This window comes from Antechinus flavipes, chromosome 1, assembly GCF_016432865.1.
Source record: "Antechinus flavipes isolate AdamAnt ecotype Samford, QLD, Australia chromosome 1, AdamAnt_v2, whole genome shotgun sequence".
NCBI lineage: Eukaryota > Metazoa > Chordata > Mammalia > Dasyuromorphia > Dasyuridae > Antechinus > Antechinus flavipes.
Genome location: NC_067398.1, coordinates 473,482,484 through 473,503,544, shown reverse-complemented (window position 1 = coordinate 473,503,544; position 21,061 = coordinate 473,482,484). Strand labels below are relative to the sequence as shown.

The following is a 21,061-nucleotide window of genomic DNA, read 5'->3' as shown; positions in this document are numbered from 1 at the left end:
TAAGTATGCCAATAACCATGAATACTAACTTCATGATTAATGATTTTGGCAATAGTAACTTAGGAAGTCATCTACTAAGTGGTGGAGTAGTTACAATCAGTAGGTGGAATTATCCTAACAATGAGACAACAGGTCTTTTCAAGTATTATGGATGCATACATATAGAAGTAATAATAATAACTAGCATGTATATAACATTTTAAATTTGCAAAGTGATTTACATTTGTTATTGTAATTTATCCACCCTAGGATTTAAATGTTATTCTCTCCATTTTACAAATAAGGAAACTGAAGAAGACAAAGGATAGGTAATTTGCCCATACAACTACTCTCTGAGGCAAGATTTGAACTTGGATATCTTATGTAATTTTGTATTTCTTTTTCTTATTTTAAAAATCATATAACTCTTGCCAATGCAAATATAATGGAGGTAACAGCTAATCCAAAGCAACTTTACTTAATTAAATTTGCCTGATGAGTTTTCAAGAAAGAATTTTTTTTTGTTTTTTTAACTTATTTCTATTCAACTTATTACTGACCTTCACAGCAATCTTGCCAGACTCTCAAATCAATCTTTGGTATCTCTTTACAATTCATGTATCCCTGAGGATATTCTGCCTTTAAGAAGACATCAGTCTGGACCTGCTGAATACTGTCGCCATTTTCACAGAGTACATGTGCCAGTGAAGCCTGTTTCAGCTGAGTGACCTGTGCTGGTGTGAATACTCCAGGGTTTTCATACCAGAACCTAGTTGGCAAGCAAGAAAGATACAGTATCATGGATCAGCTGCCTGAGAATTAAACTTCCTGTCAAACAGTGATAATGAGGCAAAGATAAGAGCAGAAAGAGAGAGCACCATATGGAAGGAATCACATTTGTCCTCCAATTAAATGTACTTTAATTGCCTTCAGGGTCTTATATTAAGTTTTTAAATCACATACCCTTGAACTCTTACTTTCTACCAAAAGCTTTAAAAAAATAGCTTAGCAAATGAAGTTCTTTTAACACAATATATTTTTTAACCCAAAGAAAATCAGTAAATTGAAGGTCATGTATATTTCTTGCAGAGTATTTTGGTAATTTTTCATAGACTCAAAGCAGCATCAAGCTATATTTAAAAGGGAAAAATCCACATTCCTCTTCTGGAACATGAATATTTATGCTCAATGAATAATTTAAATAAATGGACTATTAAAGAACAAGTCATGACAAAGTGTTTATTTATTGAAAAAATGATTTCATTATTGCCACAAACAGGAGTTCTACTAGAAACTTTTAGTCTCTTTTATGTTAATGTGAAACCAACATAATGTTAATTTTTTAAATCTTAGGAGAGGGAAAAAAAAAAACAAAGGACTCCATTATGTTCTATAACTTATTTTGCTTGAAAGACTATCAGTTTCAGGGACAGCCAACAACTCCTAATGATTAGCACAAGTCAGTAAACCAGATTGCTGATAGAAACATAAAGAGTAGAAGCTTTGATCACCCTGAATCTAATGGGGTAAATGATATTTAAAATTAGACAATGGAACACTTAAAGAAATAAAGAGCTCCATAGGTCAGAGTATACAGATGTTCCAGAGACAGGTTATCATGTAGAAAACTACTAAGACAGTCATATATCAGAATGGTACACAATAGATAGGTCATCTAAGATGGCATCTTATGGGACCACAGATGGTTGATCTGGAGATGCCAAACTTAGGAAAGTGGGATAACTTATTCTGGTACTTGGTGGAACTGTGTGTTTATTATTATAAATCACTGCAAATCCAAATATGGGCATCAATGTGTTCATCTTTCTTGAACTTTTTTGAATATGTAGTGAAAAAAAGAATAAAATCCCTTTCCATTCTTTTTTCATTAAATTCTCTGATGGGAGATAAAAAATAAGAATATCTAAAACAAAAAATCTTCTTGGGAGAAATTTTCTTCCCATCATGGAAGAATTTTTCAAATGAATGTGAATTAACATTATTAATGATCAGATAAATTGTATCTAGTTCCAATTGATATATAGAATAATTTCAGAATTTAGAATTTTAAGGGACAGAAATTATACAGCAGTAAATTTATAAGCTTCCTTTCAAACTGTGTTAGATAAACAGATTTTGTATGTAAGTCATTTTAAGTTACTAAAGCAAAAAGTTATGCAGACACATTTATTCACCTGTCTCCATCTCTTAGTCGTTGAAACTGGGTAACAAAAAGGCACATCAGGGTTGGTCCTACTCTTGTACCAGGGATTAAATCTTCTACCATTAAGGCAGGCCAAAGGTCAATATTGAGTGGAGTACCATAGAGCCTAGAAAACATCAGTAACAAAGGTTTAAATATAAACATTTTAAAAACTCTTTAAAATTGTGCCCTATATCAAAACTTAGATATTATCTCTCCCTATGGATAAATCAAGGGGATACTATAACTAGCATTTAATAATACCTGGTATTGATATAGTAAAAAGTTCTTTACCTATAGAAGTTTATGTGGACATACATATGTACACATCAGTACATACATATATAATCTCATTTGATTCTCACAAGAATCTTGTGAGGTTGGTACTATTACATCGATTTTTAGAGATGAGGAAATTAAAGCTATGAGAAATTAAGTGAATTGCACAAGAACATAGCTAGTGTTTGTCTTGTTTTAGAATTTGAATTTAATTCACACTCCAATTGTGAAAATCCTATATTCTATCCATTCATTGTACCACCTAGAAACTATCAATGAAGCTAATATTTTACAAGGATTATTCTATGTTATAGTCTCAGAAAGTCTCAGGAAAAACATGGATTACAAGGACAAAAATCTTACTTTGAGATCTTATTTTTACACAAATCCCTACCTTAAAACTCAAATTAATACTGCTCTCACTTTCCAACCAAGGAGTAAGGTTAGACTATTTATTCAAATATATTCACTAGCCAATTTCCCTGCTTGAAAGTCCGAGTAACATAAGTCCATCAATTAGATAAAGGTATTTCTAGTAAAAGCATTAATTAAGACCTTCTTGGTGGAGTGTGGGTGTTATAACTGCTTTCTATTTAATGTATAATAAAGAAATGACTTGGTAATAAAAAAGACATTTTAGCAATTACTTATATGAGCTGGGATCAATCATGTAACAAGGATGAGAAATAATAGATAGGCAACTTATGCTACGTTGATATCCATGAAATGCTAAAAGAGTCAATAGGTTTTATCAATCTTCTATGAAGAATTATGGAGTATATGGAAAAATATAACAGAAAAAGAAAATGAGTAGTTGATACAATCACATGTACAGTAAAGTATTCTTAATCTCAACTCCCAGGTTTCATTGCTTCTTCACTCATAAAAATACTTTGTAGTTTCTATGTGTGTATTCCACAGTAAAACATAAGCTCTTTGAGGGCAGGGATGATTTTTGTCTTTGATCTTTTTATTCCTCCAAACCTAGAAAGAGCCCATTTACATGTGTGTGTATGTTTGCGATGGTGGTGGAGCAGATTTTTAATTGCATTGGTTTGGGGATCTTTTTGTTGCTTATGATGTTCTGGAATTACATAAATTAGTGAGATCTTCAGAGCCATCTAGTCTCATGCATACTAGAATACTCACTCTTACACACCTGAAAAGTGAGCTTGAACATGCTGAGGAAGAGAAATTCACCATTTCTAGAGAATAGCATTTCTACATCAGAGCAGCTCATTTATGAGGGAGTTTATCCTGATATCAAGCCAAACTTTACTTCTTTTCAACATCCAGACATTGTTCTTGATCCTCTGAGGCAAAACTGAACACATTAATTGTTCTTCCACCTCACAGCTATTCAGTAACTTCAAGGCAATTATCATGTTCCATTGAATCTCCTTTAATTAAAGCTAAGCATCCTCAACTTTCTAAAGTAATATCTTAGATTCTAGGCCCTTCCATACTGGTTGTCTTCCTATGCATCCTTTTTTTAGCTTATCAATATCCTGTCCTGCTTAAGGCTCATGGTGCTCAGAACTAAGTATAATACTCAAGGACAGAGTACAATGAGATGTTTACCTCTTTATTCCATGGAGCAATACTGTAAATTATGTAAACGTAAATTCATACAAAAGAATACATTATTGGTAACACTTCCACATCACAGGCATTATGGGCATGACATTCCCATGATTTAGTAGATCCATGTAAAATTTTTTGGCCCTTCCATTGTATCAAAGGAGAAGTCTGAATTATTATGGTATTAAAGGACAAAATATGTTGCTATTACACAATATTATAGATATATTTAATGCATTTGAGTTTCTAAACTTTTTTCTATGTAGTCCGCTGGGCTTTACATATAAGATGTGGCTTCTGCAAAACCTCCCCACCCCTGCAAATTTCATTTAATTTCTGGCACCAGCCCAGGATATATTGAAATCAAAATGGGTAAATTCACACTGTAGGAGGGATAGTTGTAGTTTCTTTTAGCTGCCTTATCACACTGTTCATTCATGTTAAGCTTTAAGCTTATAAAGTTGTTCATTAACTCCTCATAAAATGCTTGTACAAATTCCAGGCAATCTATTTATCCTTTACTTTCCTACATTTGTGAACCTGGTATTTTTGTGCATAAGTTCAAGACTAACCCTATACCTATCTGTCCATCTATATGTCTATCTATCTAGAATTTCTAATACAATTAAGCCCAGGGCTACTCAAAATCATTTTTCTTCCCTATTTTCATCTACTGTTATCTATGAGTTGCAGCTTTGTTCATTTGAAAATTTAAAGAGCAAATCATATATACTTTTATTTCAGGTCATTGATAAAATGTTAAAAGACACAGATCCCTGAAAACTTCTTGCTACAATGACTTTGAGTTATTAACTATTCTTTACGGCTGGTCATTCATTCAATTCTGAATTAACCTAATTACATAGTCTAATTTATTTCCCTCCATCTTCTCTGCAAGAATAGTATGAAATATTTACCAAAGCATGAATAATATCTATTCAATACATGGATAGATAAACTATATCCATAAAATTCGTTTACTAGTTTAGTAAGCTTGTCTCTCTCTCTCACACACACACACACAAATTAATCTCTCATGAGCTTTTCTTGATGAAGTCAATTTTAGTTTCTAATTCCTCATCAAGTATCAATTTAATGATCTATTTTGGTACTGTCTAATGAATCAAAATCAAGCTTATTAACCTCTAGTATGTTGAATCTGCTATACTTTCCTTTTAGAAAACTAGAATAGTATTGACCTTTCTTCAATTTAATGCTATTTCTGCTATAGTACATGGTCATACAAAGATCACTGACAATGACTCAGAAATCATATATGTCATTTCTTTCTGGAATCAAGGATGCCATTTATCTGGGCAAGGTGACTTAAATTAATCAAAGAGAGCTAGATGATCTCTTATAATCTCCTTATTTTGTCTAGAGAATTGATAGGTCATTGTCTTTTACAGAGAAAAAAAGAAACAAAGCAAGATTTGAATGGCTATAGATTCTTTTTGTCAATCTCTTTATCCCAGTAACCCTAAGGAAAGCTATTTTTAATCTCTATTTTCCCTAATAAAATTAAAACTCAAAGTCATACAAAACAACAATAAAGTCCCCATTTCATTGCCTTTAGCTTCCCACATATAATTCAGCTTTTGAAACACTGACACTATTGTTTTTTATAGTGCCATTACCTTCCATTTTCTGTACAATTTTTTTTAATCTAAATTTGTTGGCTAATTATCTATTTATCTACATTGATTACTGAAAAAAAAAATTAACTTTTGCTCCTCATTGTAACTATTATCCTTTTCAAACTGAGAATTTCATTATGGAATATAGCCTATCACTTCTATCTTCATTTCCCTTGAATCATTTTAGTCTATAAATTCTTACCTAGTTTCCCTTTGAACCATTTGAAATTTGCTTTCCCAAAATCTAGAGTACATCTCAGATTACATTCACATTTCATTTCCTCTATCACAAACTTGAAAATGTAGTAGTCACTTCCAAGTTTAGATATATTTTACATTAATGATTGTTTTTTGGTGAGATTTCTCACAAATATTGAATAATAATATGTTAGATAAGGAGATATGTTTATTATTTAAACTGTCAATTTTCAAATTGAAATTCAAACTTTCTCTCTTTTTTTCTTCTCTGCTGTTCTTCCACCTCACAGCCATTCAGTAACTTCAAGGCAATTATCATGTTCCAATGAATCTCCTTTAATTAAGGCTAAGCATCCTCAACTTTCTAAAGTAATATCTTAGATTCTAGGCCCTTCCATACTGGTTGTCTTCCTATGTATCCTTTTTTTAGCTCCATTCTCATATTAAATGTCTTGTTGTCTGAGTATACACACAACTGTAGACAGTTTTTTTTTTCCTTTTATTCGCTGTATTGTGGTATGTTGTTTCTTGGATTGTCATGTAATTCTGTGAGATTTATGATTCTTTAGTTATCTCTATGCAATCAATATCCAAGGTCAGCTGTATTGGCTTCTAAGAAGATCACCTGTTCCTTTAATGTTAACTTGTATTGATATTTTTCCAAAGTTGCCTCCAAGATAAGGAAAGATAAATATACTTTTTTACTGCTACTGGAGAATGTTTATTTAATTTCTAATAAATTACTTTTATGTATTAAATCAAAATGCAAATATGGACATTTTATTTCTTTCTGTTATGGTCATAATTCGCTTTAATATAAATATCTTATCATAAAGCAACCTTCTTTATTGTTTATGGGAAAGGGTTTTGTTTATTTCTCCACTTGAATATTTGGCAGTTTCAGTTTTAACTAGCATTTTCCTTGAAATATAAAGATTCAACAAATCTTGGTCTTCTGCAGAAGACCAAAAAAAAAATGACTTTCCCTTTGAAGACTCCAATTTTAACCTCAATAATTAAGTAGTATAAATGATTTCTTATTGTCATTAACACTATGACCATTAATTTAAAATACTTTAGATAAAAGCAAAATCTATTCCTTAAAAAGGAACTTTATTCAAACACTTTGGAAACAATACAATTTATATCAAGTAGTGTTCAGACATTACTAGGTAGCAGCAACATATAATAAGCAAATATTTGTTGAATCTTAAAAGCTAAGAGAAATTCAGAAGCATCTTGGTGAAAGTGAAAGAAAAGAGTTTAAAAGCTGTCTTAAAGCTTAACATCAAAAACAAACAAAAAAAGACTAAGATCTTGGCAACTAGTCCCATGATTTCCTGGTAAATAGAGAGAGAAGAAATGGAAGCAATGTCAACTTTTATGTACTTGGGCTAAAAGATCACTGCATAGCAACTATAGCCATGAAATTAAGAGGTTTGCTTCTTGAAAGGAAAACTACAGCAAATCTGGACAACATACTAAAAAGCAGAGAAATTACTCCTAAAGGGATAAAAGTCTGTTTAGTCAAACCTAGGGTTTTTCCAATGACAATGAATGGCAGTGAATTATAGTGCCGGAAATGCCTTTTGAGAGTCCCTTAAACAGCAAAAAAGTCAAATCATCCAATACTTAAATTAATTCAAGCAATTCACTAGAAGGTCAAATACTGAAGCTGAAGGTAGTCCTATGGGAAAAACAAAGTTCTCAATCACTGTCGATTAGGGAAATGCAAATAAAGACAATTTTGAGGTACCACTTCACACTTCTCACATTGGCTAAGATAATAGAAAAATATAATGATAAATCTGGGAGGGGAGGTAGTAAAATTGGGACACTAATACGTTGTTGGTGGAATTGTGAACTGATCCAACCATTCTGGAGAGCAATTTGGAACTAGTCTCAAAGGGCTATAAAACTATGCATACCCTTTGATCTAGCAGTGTCTCTACTGGGTCTGTACCCCAAAGAAATCATTAAAAAGGGAAAAAGGACCCACACAGATAAAAATGTTTATAGCAATCCTTTTTGTAGTGGCAAGGAAGTAGAAACTGAGTGGATGCCCATCACTAGGGCAATGACTGAATAAGTTATAATATATGAATGTAACAGAATATTATTGCTTTATAAGAAATGATCAGCAGGCTGATTTCAGAAAGGCCTGCTAGACTTACATAAACTGATCCAATGTCAAGTGAGCAGAACCAAGACAACATTGTACATACTAACAAGATTATGTGATGATGAGCTATAATAGACTTGTCTCTTTTCAAAAATGAGGGATTCAAAACAATTCCATTCTACCAAAAATTTAAAGAACAATTAACTCCAATGGTATATAAACTATTTGAAAAAATAGGGATTGAAGGAGTTCTATCAAATTCTTTTTATGACACAGACATGGTACTGATATCTAAACCGGTTAGGTTGAAAACAGAGAAAGAAAATTATAGACCAATCTCCCTAATGAATATTGATGCTAAAATCTTAAATAAAATATGAGCAAAAAGATTACAGAAAATCATCTCCAGGATAATACAACATGACCAAGTAGGATTTATACCAAGAATGCAGGGCTGCTTCAATATTAGGAAAACTATTAGCATAATTGACTATATCAATAACCAAATTAACAAAACTATAAGATCATCTCAATAGATGCAAAAAAAGCATTTGATAAAATCCAATATCCATTCCTAATAAAAACACTTGAGAGTATAGGAATAAGTGGACTTTTCCTTAAAATAGTCAGGAGCATCTATTTAAAACTGCCAATAAGCATCATATGTAATGGGGACAAAATGGAACCTTTCCCAGTTAGATCAGGAGTGAAACAAGATTGCCCACTATCACTATTATTATTCAATATTGTATTAGAAATGCTAGCCTCAGTAATAAGAGTCAAGAAAGAGATTAAAGAAATAGAGTAGGTAATGAGGAAACCAAACTATCACTCTTTGCAGATGATATGATGATATACTTATAGAACCCCAGAGATTCTACTAAAAAGCTATTAGAAATAATTCACAACTTTAGCAAAGTTACAGAATGCAAAATAAATCCATATAAATCCTCATCATTTTTATACATCATCAATAAAATCCAATAGCAAGAGATACAAAAGGAAATTCCATTCAAAATAACTATTGATAGCATAAAATATTTGGGAATCTATCTACCAAAGGAAAGTCAGGAAGTATATGATTACAAAATTACAAAAATACTTTCACAAATAAAGTCAGATGTAAATAACTGGAAAAATATTAAGTGCTCTTGGGTAGGCTGAGTGAATAGAATAAAGATGACAATACTCCCTAAACTAATCTATTTATTTAGTGCTATGCCAATCAGACTCCCAAGAAACTATTTTAATGACCAAGAAAAAATAACAACAAAATTCATATGGAAGAAAAAAAATCGAGAATTTCAAGGAAATTAATGAAAAAAAAATCAAATGAAGGTGGCCTAGCTGAAACTGATCTAAAACTATGTTATAAAGCAGCAGTTACCAAAACCATTTGGTATTGGCTAAGAAATAGATTAGCTGATCAATGGAATAGGTTAGGTTCACAGGACAAAATAGTAAATAACTATTGCAATTTAGTGTTTGATAAACCCAAAGACCTCAGCCTTTGGGCTAAGAATTCATTATTTGACAAAAATTGCTGGGAAAATTGGAAATTAATATGGCAGAATTTAGGCATGAACAAGAGAACTGTTCGGTTCTTCACACATATATTGTATCTAGGATATACTGTGACATATTTAACATGTATAGGACTTCTTGCCATCTGGGGGAGGGGGTGGAGGGAGAGAGGGGAAAAATCGGAACAGAAGTGAGTGCAAGGGATAAGGTTGTAAAAAATTACCCAGGCATGGGTTCTGTCAATAAAAAGTTAAAAAAAAAAAAAGAAAAGAAAAGGAAAAGGAAAGGAAAAGGAAAAGGAAAAGGAAAAGGAAAAGGAAAAGGAAAAGGAAAAGGAAAAGGAAAAGGAAAAGGAAAAGGAAAAGGAAAAGGAAAAGGAAAAGGAAAGGAAAGGAAAGGAAAGGAAAGGAAAGGAAAGGAAAGGAAAGGAAAGGAAAGGAAAGGAAAGGAAAGGAAAGGAAAGAAAAGGAAAGGAAAGGAAAGGAAGAAAGAAAGAAAGAAAGAAAGAAAGAAAGAAAGAAAGAAAGAAAGAAAGAAAGAAAGAAAGAAAGAAAGAAAGAAAGAAAGAAATGGATTCACACTTAACACCATACATCAAGATAAGATCAAAATGAGCAAAATGAGTCAATGATTTAGGCATAAAGAATGAGATTATAAATAAATTAGAGGAACATAGGATAGTTTATCTCTCAGACTTGTAGAGGAGAAAGGAATTTGTGACCAAAGAAGAACTAGAGATCACTATTGATCACAAAATAGAAAATTTTTATTATATCAAATTAAAAAACCTTTGTACAAACAAAACTAATTCAAACAAGATTAGAAGCGAAGCAACAAACTGGGAAAACATCTACACAATTAAAGGTTCTGATAAAGGCCTCATTTCCAAAATACAGAGAGAATTGACTCTAATTTATAAGAAATCAAGCTATTCTCCAATTGATAAATGGTCAAAGGATATGAACAATTTTCAGAAGATGAAATTGAAACTATTTCCACTCATATGAAAGAGTGTTCCAAATCACTATTGATCAGAGAAATGCAAATTAAGACAACTCTGAGGTACCACTGCACACCTGTCAGATTGGCTAAGATGCCATGAAAAAATAATGATGAATGCTGGAGGGAATGCAGGAAACCTGGGACACTGATGCACTGTTGTTGGAATTGTGAAGGAATCCAACCATTCTGGACAGCAATTTGGAATTATGCCCCAAAAGTTATCAAACTGTGTATACCCTTTGATCTAACAGTGTTACTACTGGGCTTATCTCCCAAAGAGATACTAAAAAAGGAAAGGGACTGTATGTGCCAAAATGTTTGTGGAAGCCCTTTTTGTGGTGGCTAGAAACTGGAAAATGAAAGGATGTCCATCAATTGGAGAATGGTTGGGTGAATTGTGGTATATGAATGTTATAGAATATTATTGTTCTATAAGAAATAAATACAGAGAGGCTTACATAAACTGACGCTGAGTGAAATGAGCAGAACCAGTAGATCATTATGCACTTCCAGTAGATCATTATGCACTTCAACAACAATACTGTATGAGGATGTATTCTGATGGAAATGGATATCTTCAATAAAGAGAAGATCTAATTCAGTTCCAGTTGATTAATGATGGACAGAATCAGCTACAGCCAGAGAAGGAACACTGGGAAATGAGTATGAATGATTTACATTTTTGTTTTTCTTCTCGAGTTATTTTTACCTTCTAAATCCAATTCAGAACTGTTAGGTTCTGCACAAATATATTTTATCTAGGATATACTATAACATATTTCAGATCTATAAAACCTCTTGCCATCTAGGGGACAGGGTGGAGGGAGGGAAGGGAAAAGTTTGAACAGAAGTGAGTGCAAGGGATAATGTTGTAAAAAATTACCCATGCATATGTACTATCAATAAAAAGTTATAATTTTTAAAAAATCTCAAGAAAAATAAAATTAAAAAAAGAAAAAAAAACAATTCCAATATCCTTGTGATAGAGAGAATCATCTGCATCCAGAACATATATTGGATTATTTGCTGTCTAGGGAAGGCGAGGAGGGAGGGAGAAAAATTTGAAACACAAGCTTTTGCAAAGGTGAATGTTGAAAACTATCTTTGATTATATTTTGAAAAATAAAAAGCTATAATTATAAAAAGAGAACAAAAATTATTTTAGCCACATCATGGGTAGACGAGACTCATTGGAAAATGATGTTAGTAAAGAATAAATTAAAAAGGAAAAAGGGATAGCAGAAAATGAGAAGAATAGATACATAGTACCATGGAAACAATGAACATGAACTTGGACATTCTTCAAGAAATAGTAAAGATAGAAAGGAATGGCATGTTATGTCCAATAGGATCATGAAGAGTCAGCCATAACCGAATGACTATAAAACAACAAAACAAAATCCTAAGTACTTTATGAGGAATTAAAAGAGAAATGCAGTGCTTCCCTCAAGAAACTTATTTATATTATACTGGGGTCAGGAAACGAGGACATTAATTATATAGATAAATAAATTATACAAATAATTATTATACATAAATAAGTAAATGTAATATTATTTGAGGAGAGAAACTGCTAACATTTAGGTGTATATGTGCACTTAACTGCCCTGAGTGTCATGTCCAGTGTTATAGAGCATCTGATTAAACAGAGCACAAAAATAACCTTCATTAAAAATCCTTGCCTTTTTTTAACCTCCTTTATACATCATCATCTTATCCTAACTGCTAATCTCATCTTCCATCTTGAAGAAAAGCCAGAATATATACATGAATAAATAAGACCAAACAAGGTCTTTCCTTGTTACAGCTTGGTATTTTTGTTGCCATTTTGATGTACAAGTGGCTGAAAGAAATGATTTGTGGACCTTGAAATAAGCTATTTCATGCTGCAAAGACTACAATGTCATTCATTCCTAATTCCATAATGACAGTCTGACTTAAATTCTACTTTGCTAGGAAAAATCATAATAAGAGCTTTCATTCAGCTGGATCCCTTCGAGAGACATGAGGGTAAGAGGTTGTGTTTGAAATGTTTTCAGGGCCATACAATCGAGTCCAATGCACAAGAATGAAAGACAGATAATTCAATGATTTTTATGATTATGATGAAATAAATAAAATTGTTTCTTCCAAAAAAAAAGGGGGGGGAAGGTTACACTGTGACAAAGCATTTATTTTGAAATGTATTCTTAGGCACTTTTGAATTTTCAGACAGATTATAATTATTTAGTGTTTTTTAAAAACACAACTGTATATGCAAAAATGCCCTTGAGATATATGAAAGACCCTCTGTGGTACTGTATAAAATAAATCATTTTTTTCTGACTTCCTTTTAGTACAGGAAAAGGTGTGGGCATCAGAGAATTTTAAACTACCAAAACATCACTGGAATGACCTGCTTACTGGAAATAAGTCATACAACCTCATGATTTATGTAAATGTATGAAAATGCTAATTTTTTTTTTTTTTTGCTTCAGAAGGAAATATTAGGAATAGCTTCTACTACCAGTAGAGAGAATTCTGTTTTTTTTTAAAGATTTTAAAGCTACTATATTTTCCTTATAAAACCACAGTTAAACTTTTATGCATTGTTAATAGCTGTAAAGTTCAATCTTTAAAAAGCATTAATTCTACAACTTGCTTAAACTGTACAAAAAATTAAATAAGTGGGAAAGATGAATCCAATTATAGTTTTCTCTTTTTCTATATAGTATTATTACATTTTCCCACATATTAGGAACAGGGGAACCTTTCTGCCTCTTCTTTTAGTTGACTGATTCACAGAATTAAAAAAAAAAATCTAAATTTTAAGCCATCTGTGTAAGAAAGGATGTAATTCTATTTTCTTTGCTGAGGAGAGGAAAAAAATGTTTTAATCATACTGGGTTGGTCCCTATTATGGCTTGTTACTATTTAACCAGTATAATAATTTCAAAATAGAGTTACATTTCCAAGTCCTTCCATTAGAATGTGTAGCCTTTATAAGCAGGAAATTGTTTGATTCTTTGTTCTTGCATACCCAACACCCAGTAGAGCATCTGGCACATAACAGACATTTAATAAACACTTTTAATAGAACAAAAAGTTATGAGATCCACCTGTTTTAAAAATGTACCACCTTTGAAGTAACTGGTGCATAATATAATACAGCAAATGACTTCCATCTGAGTCTGTGGTGATTGTTAGCCTTTAGTGCTGTCCAAAATCTAGTCTTCCCGAAGTCTACAGCTTTATCATTCTTAACATTTATCATATAAAGACATCACTTCCATAGTCTATGTGAATCATGTAAAGTGAATCAAATGAAGGATTAACAGGCAAACGATTTTCAGGTCTTTTTGAAGAAGATTATTTTTCATTTTTGAACACTTAGTGTGATTACTTCTTTTTTTAATATACCTATGAAAATATTATTCTATTTTTCTTCCTCTAACAGACACATTCCATTTGGTTTTATTCATTTTAACCATCAAAGTCCAAACCTCAATATTTGTACATTAATATAAACCAGAAGTTTTTCTAAAATGCTCAAATGGGGAAACTGTATTCAGAAGTCTACTTCAGCATTCATTAGGGAGTTTCTCCTTATGTTCCTCATAAATATTCCAGGAACCCAGGACCCACACATTATTTAATATCTCTTATTCTGTTAATCCATGCAGATCTTTTATCCTTATATAAAACTCTTCATCTTTATGTCATGTTCTATATATGTTCTACTTTATCACTTGAGAAATTAAGTAAGTTATTGTTTTTATTATTTTGTAAGATCTTAGATGACACTATTCAGAATCACAGAATCTGAGTCAGACAGGACCTCAGCGAATATGTAGTCCAGTCCATATCTGAAAGAGAATCATTATTACATTATACCTCCAAGTGTTCATCCAGCTATTACTTGAACATCTCCAAAGATGAGGAACCATTGATCTCCAAGACAGCACAATTCACTTTTATATAATTTTGCTAAAAGGGGTTTTTATTCTTTCAAAGTCTAGGACTGCTTCTAATTAATTTCTATCCATTCTAAATACAATTCCATAGGCACAGATCACAATCGCGCAACATTATAATCGAAAGATTTCATGAGTTGTCATGTCCATTATATAGTGACCTGTTATGGGCCAGAACTCTGTATTTGAAACAAGGATTCTTACAAGGTGCTAAATGGAATTGATGAGACAATGGTTATCTAGTTTAGCATGGTAATCAATAATTATCTAATTAAATACACGTACTTAATACTTAATATAGTTCCACAAGATTGGCACTTATTCTACAAGATTCACACCTATGGCAATATAATTATAAAAGAGCATATAAACTGGGACAAACTCAGCCAGGATCGGAGTCAGAGAAGATAGAGGACTGGAGGCGGGAGCTCAAGCTCTCTGGAGCCAAGGAGACAGATTCACTCCATTTCACACCACAATGGCAGCTGGCCTCCTGCATTTCCTCCACTGAGATTTAGCTAGCTCAGGGCCCAGGCAAGGAGAACAATAAAGAATTTGGACTTTAACATTTGGCTGTTCTCATGGTAATTACTCTAATGAAAGGAAGGCTGGTCCAGAGACTTCCAGAAAACCAATCAGAACATTACGGTGGCCAACCCACTTACAATAAGTTGCTCCATACAGTGCTGGCCTATTCTGTTTTATAATGTTACATATTCCATCTCTAAAATGATATTTAAATATTTTCCAAATAGGAAACTTTTATAAGAGACCTACTAATATGGTCTGGGGGAAGGGGGGGAGAAACAAGCTAAGCTCCTCACCAAGATGAGGTATCAAAATGGAGATGTTAGTTAAGGGTCTAACTTCCAAGTTATCTGCCAAAGAAGATGGCAAACTAGATATTTTCTATAAATTTCACTAACTTTCAAAACATGCCTAGATGTGAAATTGTATGCAAAAGCAATTATAGCTATCTCTATAGAGTCAGAAACCAAGAAGCTTAATAAGGTAATAGGTGCCTTATAAAGTAAGAGTGAACATTAATGCTAGCATGTTTACTTAAGCATAACCAATCTCCCACTTCCCAAACTTACGGCTGGCAACAAGACCCACTATCAGTGGTACTAATGATATTCAGGGATATATATATCAAGAAATTTCCCTGCTTTGGTTTCAATATCTACCTCTATATCCTACTTCTGACTTACTCCATCATTCAGTGATAGCAAATAGATAACCTGTACTAACTAGCTGTTTGCCAGGGAGCAGGAGAAATAAAACAGCAGGACCATGCTTTCCTCAGACAAACTGGATCAGGAACAAAAGAAGCTAAATAATTGAAGGAATTGAAAAAGGGTGTGATTTACCAGCTCTTAAGGACAGCATCAGATCTGAATAAAAGTGATTTTCATTCAGTTTAGGCCACGCCTGGCTTTCAGAAGTCACTAGGGGAAGAGTCTAAGGTGTTTGAAAAGCAAATTCCCTAATGTGGGAGATTGAGAATTTTGAGCTATAATCATAAAAGTCAGAAAGCTAGTAAAATGGGAATATAAGGAAAAATACTTGCTTCCTTTGAAATACTTGAAGATACTTTCCACTTAGATATTCTTTTTTATGAATTTTGTTTCAAATTCCTTTCCCCTGTTTCTCCTCTTACCTGCCTAATCACTTCTATTCTTCTTTGCTGGTTTTCCATCATATCATACTTACTAATGATGGAAATTGCCCAAGGTGCTGTCTTAGGTTCCCAATTCTTCTTTCTATATATTCCAACTTAGTGATCTAAACTCTTTTGAGGGATATTATACTACTTTCTTTGCCACTTATATTCAGTGCTATATATCCAGTTCCAGGCTCTCCCCTGAGCTTTGGTCCCACATTTACCTGCTGAGCATTTCAAATTAGAATCCTCTAAGATATATCAAACTCATCATGTTAAAAAACAAAATTCATTACTTTTATTCTGTCTCCAAAGCCTTGTTTGTTCAAAATATCATCATTTTCTGGGGTTTTGTATTCTCGCTCATCCCATATATCTAATCACTTGTCAAATCTTACTATTTCTAGTTCTAATATCTCTTGCATCTGAGTCTTTCTGTTCACATAGCTACTACTTCATTCCAAGGCATCATCACCTCTTACCTAAGGTATTATAACAGTGTCCAAATTCTTTTCTTGTTTCAAGTCTCATTTCATTCTAGTTCATCATATTCTCTTCTGCTAAAGTGATATCCTTAAACTTAGATATGATCATGTCCCTTCTAAATCAATAAACTCCAGTGACTCCTTTGCTTTTGGATAAAAAAAGAAAATTCGTTTATTTAGCATTTAAACCTCTTTACAAACTAATCAGAGCTTACTTTTCAGACTCTATGGGCCCTGCTCTCCCTTCCTTACTCTGTAACCCAACCAGACTGACCTATCTCTCACACATACTATGCCATCTGTCTTCACCTTTTCATTGTTTGTTCCATATGTTGCTTCTTCATTTCTATATCAAAGAATTTCTCACTCCCTTCAAGATAAACCTTGTGGACTTTTATATGTAAACTTTCTTGATTCTCCTTCCTCAACTGTTATTGTCTTCCCTGCTAAACTGCAAACCATTTTGTATTTATTCATTTTTACTATCTTAGCATTTATGACATAAATGTCTTTATTGTCTCCTTAGTAGACTGCATGGTTCTTGTGGGTAAGGATTGCTTTATTCTTTATATTTTTATATTTAGAATGTAGCACAGTACTTGGCACACAGCAACTATATAAAATACTTTTGTAGCAATTAAGAAATCATGAAAGAAAGATCTGGAGAGACTAACACGAACTGATGCTGAGTGAAATGAGCAAGGCCAGGAGATCATTATATATTTCAACAACAATACTATATGATGATCAATTCTGATGGACCTGGCCATCTTCAGCAATGAGATGAACCAAATCAGTTCCAATGGAGCAGTAATGAACTGAACCAGCTATGCCCATCGAAAGAACTCTGAGAGATGACAAAGAACCATTACATTGAATTCCCAATCCCTATATTTTTGCCTGCCTGCAGTTTGGATTTCCTTCACAGGCTAATTGTACAATATTCCAGTGTCCGGTTCTTTTTGTACAGCAAAATAGCGGTTTGGACATGTATACTTATTTTGTATTTAATTTATACTTTAATTATAATTTATAATTTAATGTATTGGTCATCCTGTCATCTAGGGAGGAGGTGGGGGGAGGGGAAAAACTGGAATAAAAGGTTTGGCAATTGTCAATGCTGTAAAATTACCCATGCATATAACTTGTAAATAAAAAGCTATGGGAAAAAAAAGAAGAAGAAGAAACGAAAGATGTCTCACCAGAGAAGCTAAATACTATTATATTCTTGTTGCATGTCTTGACTATTTAGGGCAAAGTAAATCTTTTGTAAACTGTTAAAAAAAAAAAAGAAAGAAAGAAAGAATGGAAGCCTGGACTGGAAAGAGTATGAAGAGGAGAAAAAGGATGCTCTTCAGATAGAAATGATAAGATTTGAGAACTGAATGTTGGAAATGAGAGAGAGTGAAAAGGCAAAGGATAGTAGCAAGATTAATGAAGAAAAGCTAAAATAAAAGTGTCATCTGTAAATTTTATGATTGATTAAAAAAAATGGACTGGTATGAGTATAGTAGCTATATAGATTGTGCTTTACTTGTATTCTTATAATGTTAAGGAGAAAACAAGGAAGCACCAGTAAGTAGACCAGGGTCCTCAAACTATGGCCCGCAGGCCAGATGTGGCTGCTGAGGATGTTTATGCGGCCTACTGGGTTATGGAAAAATCAGAACAGAAGTGACGTTTGACCTAAACTTGCATTAGCAACACACACTTCCGGCCCTGGGCTGAAGTGGTGGAGACAGAGTGTGAGGCGATACCAAGGTAAGGTGAGTTCCCAGGCCGGGGTGTGTGGTGTGGGGAAAGGAGAGAGAGATGCAGAAGATGGAGAAAGGACAGCCTGCAGCCTTGTATAGTAACAGCAGCCACCACAACAGACAGGCGCAGGGGATGTACAGTGTATGCTGCGCATGTCACGGCTGCTGCAGTGGAATTCACTGCAGCAGTGAAGGTCAGAAGCAGGAGCGTGAAGAGCAGGAAATGGAGGCATCAGTGCAGAGGCAGCTTGGAGGAAGTTGAGCATTACAGTCTGTATGTCTCTGTGTGGGCAAAGTTATTGCTGGTATATTGTTTTTGTAGTGCTCTGTGTGTGTGTATATGTGTATATATATGTATATGTATATAATACATATATATAAATATGTATATTGGTATTTTGCTAATGGCAATTTGGAATCCCTAGGAAATAATGATGTCAAGAAAAAGAAAAATTCACTCCGAGTGTGGGATATTCAAAGAACAGTGGACTTATGATTACTTTTTCATGCAGTACAAGGAAAGAGCTGTATGTCTGATATGCCAGACACTATATTCTGTGTTCAAAGAATATAATTTGCATGGATGCTATGAAACTCAGCATAAAAATAAATATGATTGTTTGGTTAGAGAAATGAGAAAAGATAAAATATTAAAACTGAAAAATACATTGACAACTCAGCAAAATACTTTTGTGAAGCAGAAGCAGATAAATGTTTCATCACTGTGAGCAAGTTTTCAAGTTGCCAAGCTAATAGCATGCACTGGCAGACCATTCATGGAGGGAGAATTTGTTAAAAAATGCCTTCTTTCTGTTGCCAAAGAGATGTGTCCAGAGAAGGCAGATTTATTTAGTACAGTGAGTCTTTTAGGACCTACAATTACATGGAGGATTGAAGAAATGGGAGACAATCTGCATCAGCATTTGCAAAACTCCATTAAAAATTTCATATTTTTCCCTGGCACTCAATGAAAGCAATGATGTTTGTGATTCTGCACAACTTCTAATTTTTATTCGTGGGATGAATGATTATTTTGAAGTCATAGAAGAGCTTGCTGCACTGCAAAGCATCAAAGGAACAACTACAGGAGAGGATATCTATGAAAAGGTTTGCCATACTATGAATGGTTTGAGCTGGACTGGGCTAAACTAGCCAGCGTGACTACTGAGGGTGTTCCTAGCATGGTGGGATCTAAGAAAGGAGTAATTGCTCACATTAACCAAGAGATAGACAAACATAACCATTCTCAGCCAATAGCCATACACTGCCTCATCCACCACCAAGAGCTGTGTAGTAAATCACTGAAGTGGGACTCTGTTACGAATATTGTGGTATCTTGTGTTAACTTCATTAGAGCTAATGCACTAAATCACAGACAATTTCAGGAATTTCTGTCTGAGCTAAATGTTGAGTATGAAGATGTTCTATATCACACAGAAGTTCATTGGCTGAGTCGAGGGAGAGTTTTGAAACATTTCTATGACTTACTTCCACAGATTACAACTTTTCTGATTTTCAAAAAACAAAGATGAGCTACACCCAAAGAAAGAACACTGGGAAACGAATGTAAACTATCTGCATTTTTGTTTTTCTTCCCGGATTATTTATACCTTCTGAATCCAATTCTCCCTACGCAACAAGAGAACTGTTCGGTTCTGCAAACATATATTGTATCTAGGATATACTGCAACATATCCAACATATAAAGGACTGCTTGCCATCTAGGGGAGGGGGTGGAGGGAGGGAGGGGGAAAAAAATCGGAACAGAAACGAGTGTCAATATAATGTAATTATTAAATAAAAAAAAAAATTAAAAAAACAAAACAAAACAAAACAAAAAAACAAAGATGTACCAGAGCTCAATGATGCAGAATGGAAATGGCACTTTGCCTTTCTGACAGATGTAACAGAGCTACTCAACAATTTCAAAATGCAACTTCAAGGAAAGGGGAAGCTCATCTGTGATATGCAATCACATGTCAAAGCACTTGAAGTAAAATTAGGCCTCCTCATCATACAAGTGAAGGAGGAAAACTGCCATCTCCCCACAACTCAAAATCTGTTAGTGGAAAAACCGCTGATTGCATTCTCAAACAAAACAGGTGGATTCACTGGAAAAATTGCAAAAGGATTCCAATTTAGATTTAAAGAGCTTCATCTCCATGAACAGGACATACAGCTTTTCCATAACCCATTTTCTATTGACATTGAAAATGTGGATACAATTTACCAAATGGAACTGGCTGAACTGCAGCATTGTGACTCTCTGAAAGACGCATTCAAGTCAAGCAACCTTTATAATTTCTATACATCTCTCCCCTCTGAGATATATCCTCATCTCAGAAACCATGCACTCAAAATGGCAACTATCTTTGGCAGTACTTATGTCTGTGAACAGACTTTTTCTAGAATGAAACATTTGAAAGCTCCAACCAGATCAAGACTAACGGATGCACACTTACATCACTTGTTAGGACTAGCAGTGACAAATATGGAACCAGACATTGACCATCTCATTAGCCAAAAGCAGGCCCATAGTTCCCATTGAAATACTGGTAATTTTGTTGATTTAACTTTACTTCATTTTAAATATTGTATTTGTTCCCGTTTTGTTTCTTCACTTCAAAATAAGATATATGCAGCATGCATAGGAATTTATTCATAGTTTTTGTTTTTAGTAT

At 33.5% G+C, this 21,061-nt stretch overlaps 1 protein-coding gene across 1 annotated transcript in view; it reads right to left on the bottom strand.

The window, feature by feature from the left end:
* Positions 1 to 21,061, bottom strand: part of PXDNL (peroxidasin like) — a 559,370-nt gene that overhangs the window by 60,371 nt on the left and 477,938 nt on the right. The window contains exons 18-19 of the mRNA XM_051970215.1: positions 2,175 to 2,309; positions 540 to 748 (exon numbers count right to left, since the gene is read on the bottom strand). Coding sequence (XP_051826175.1) covers positions 540 to 748; positions 2,175 to 2,309 — 344 coding nt within the window. The remainder of the gene's footprint in view (positions 1 to 539; positions 749 to 2,174; positions 2,310 to 21,061) is intronic.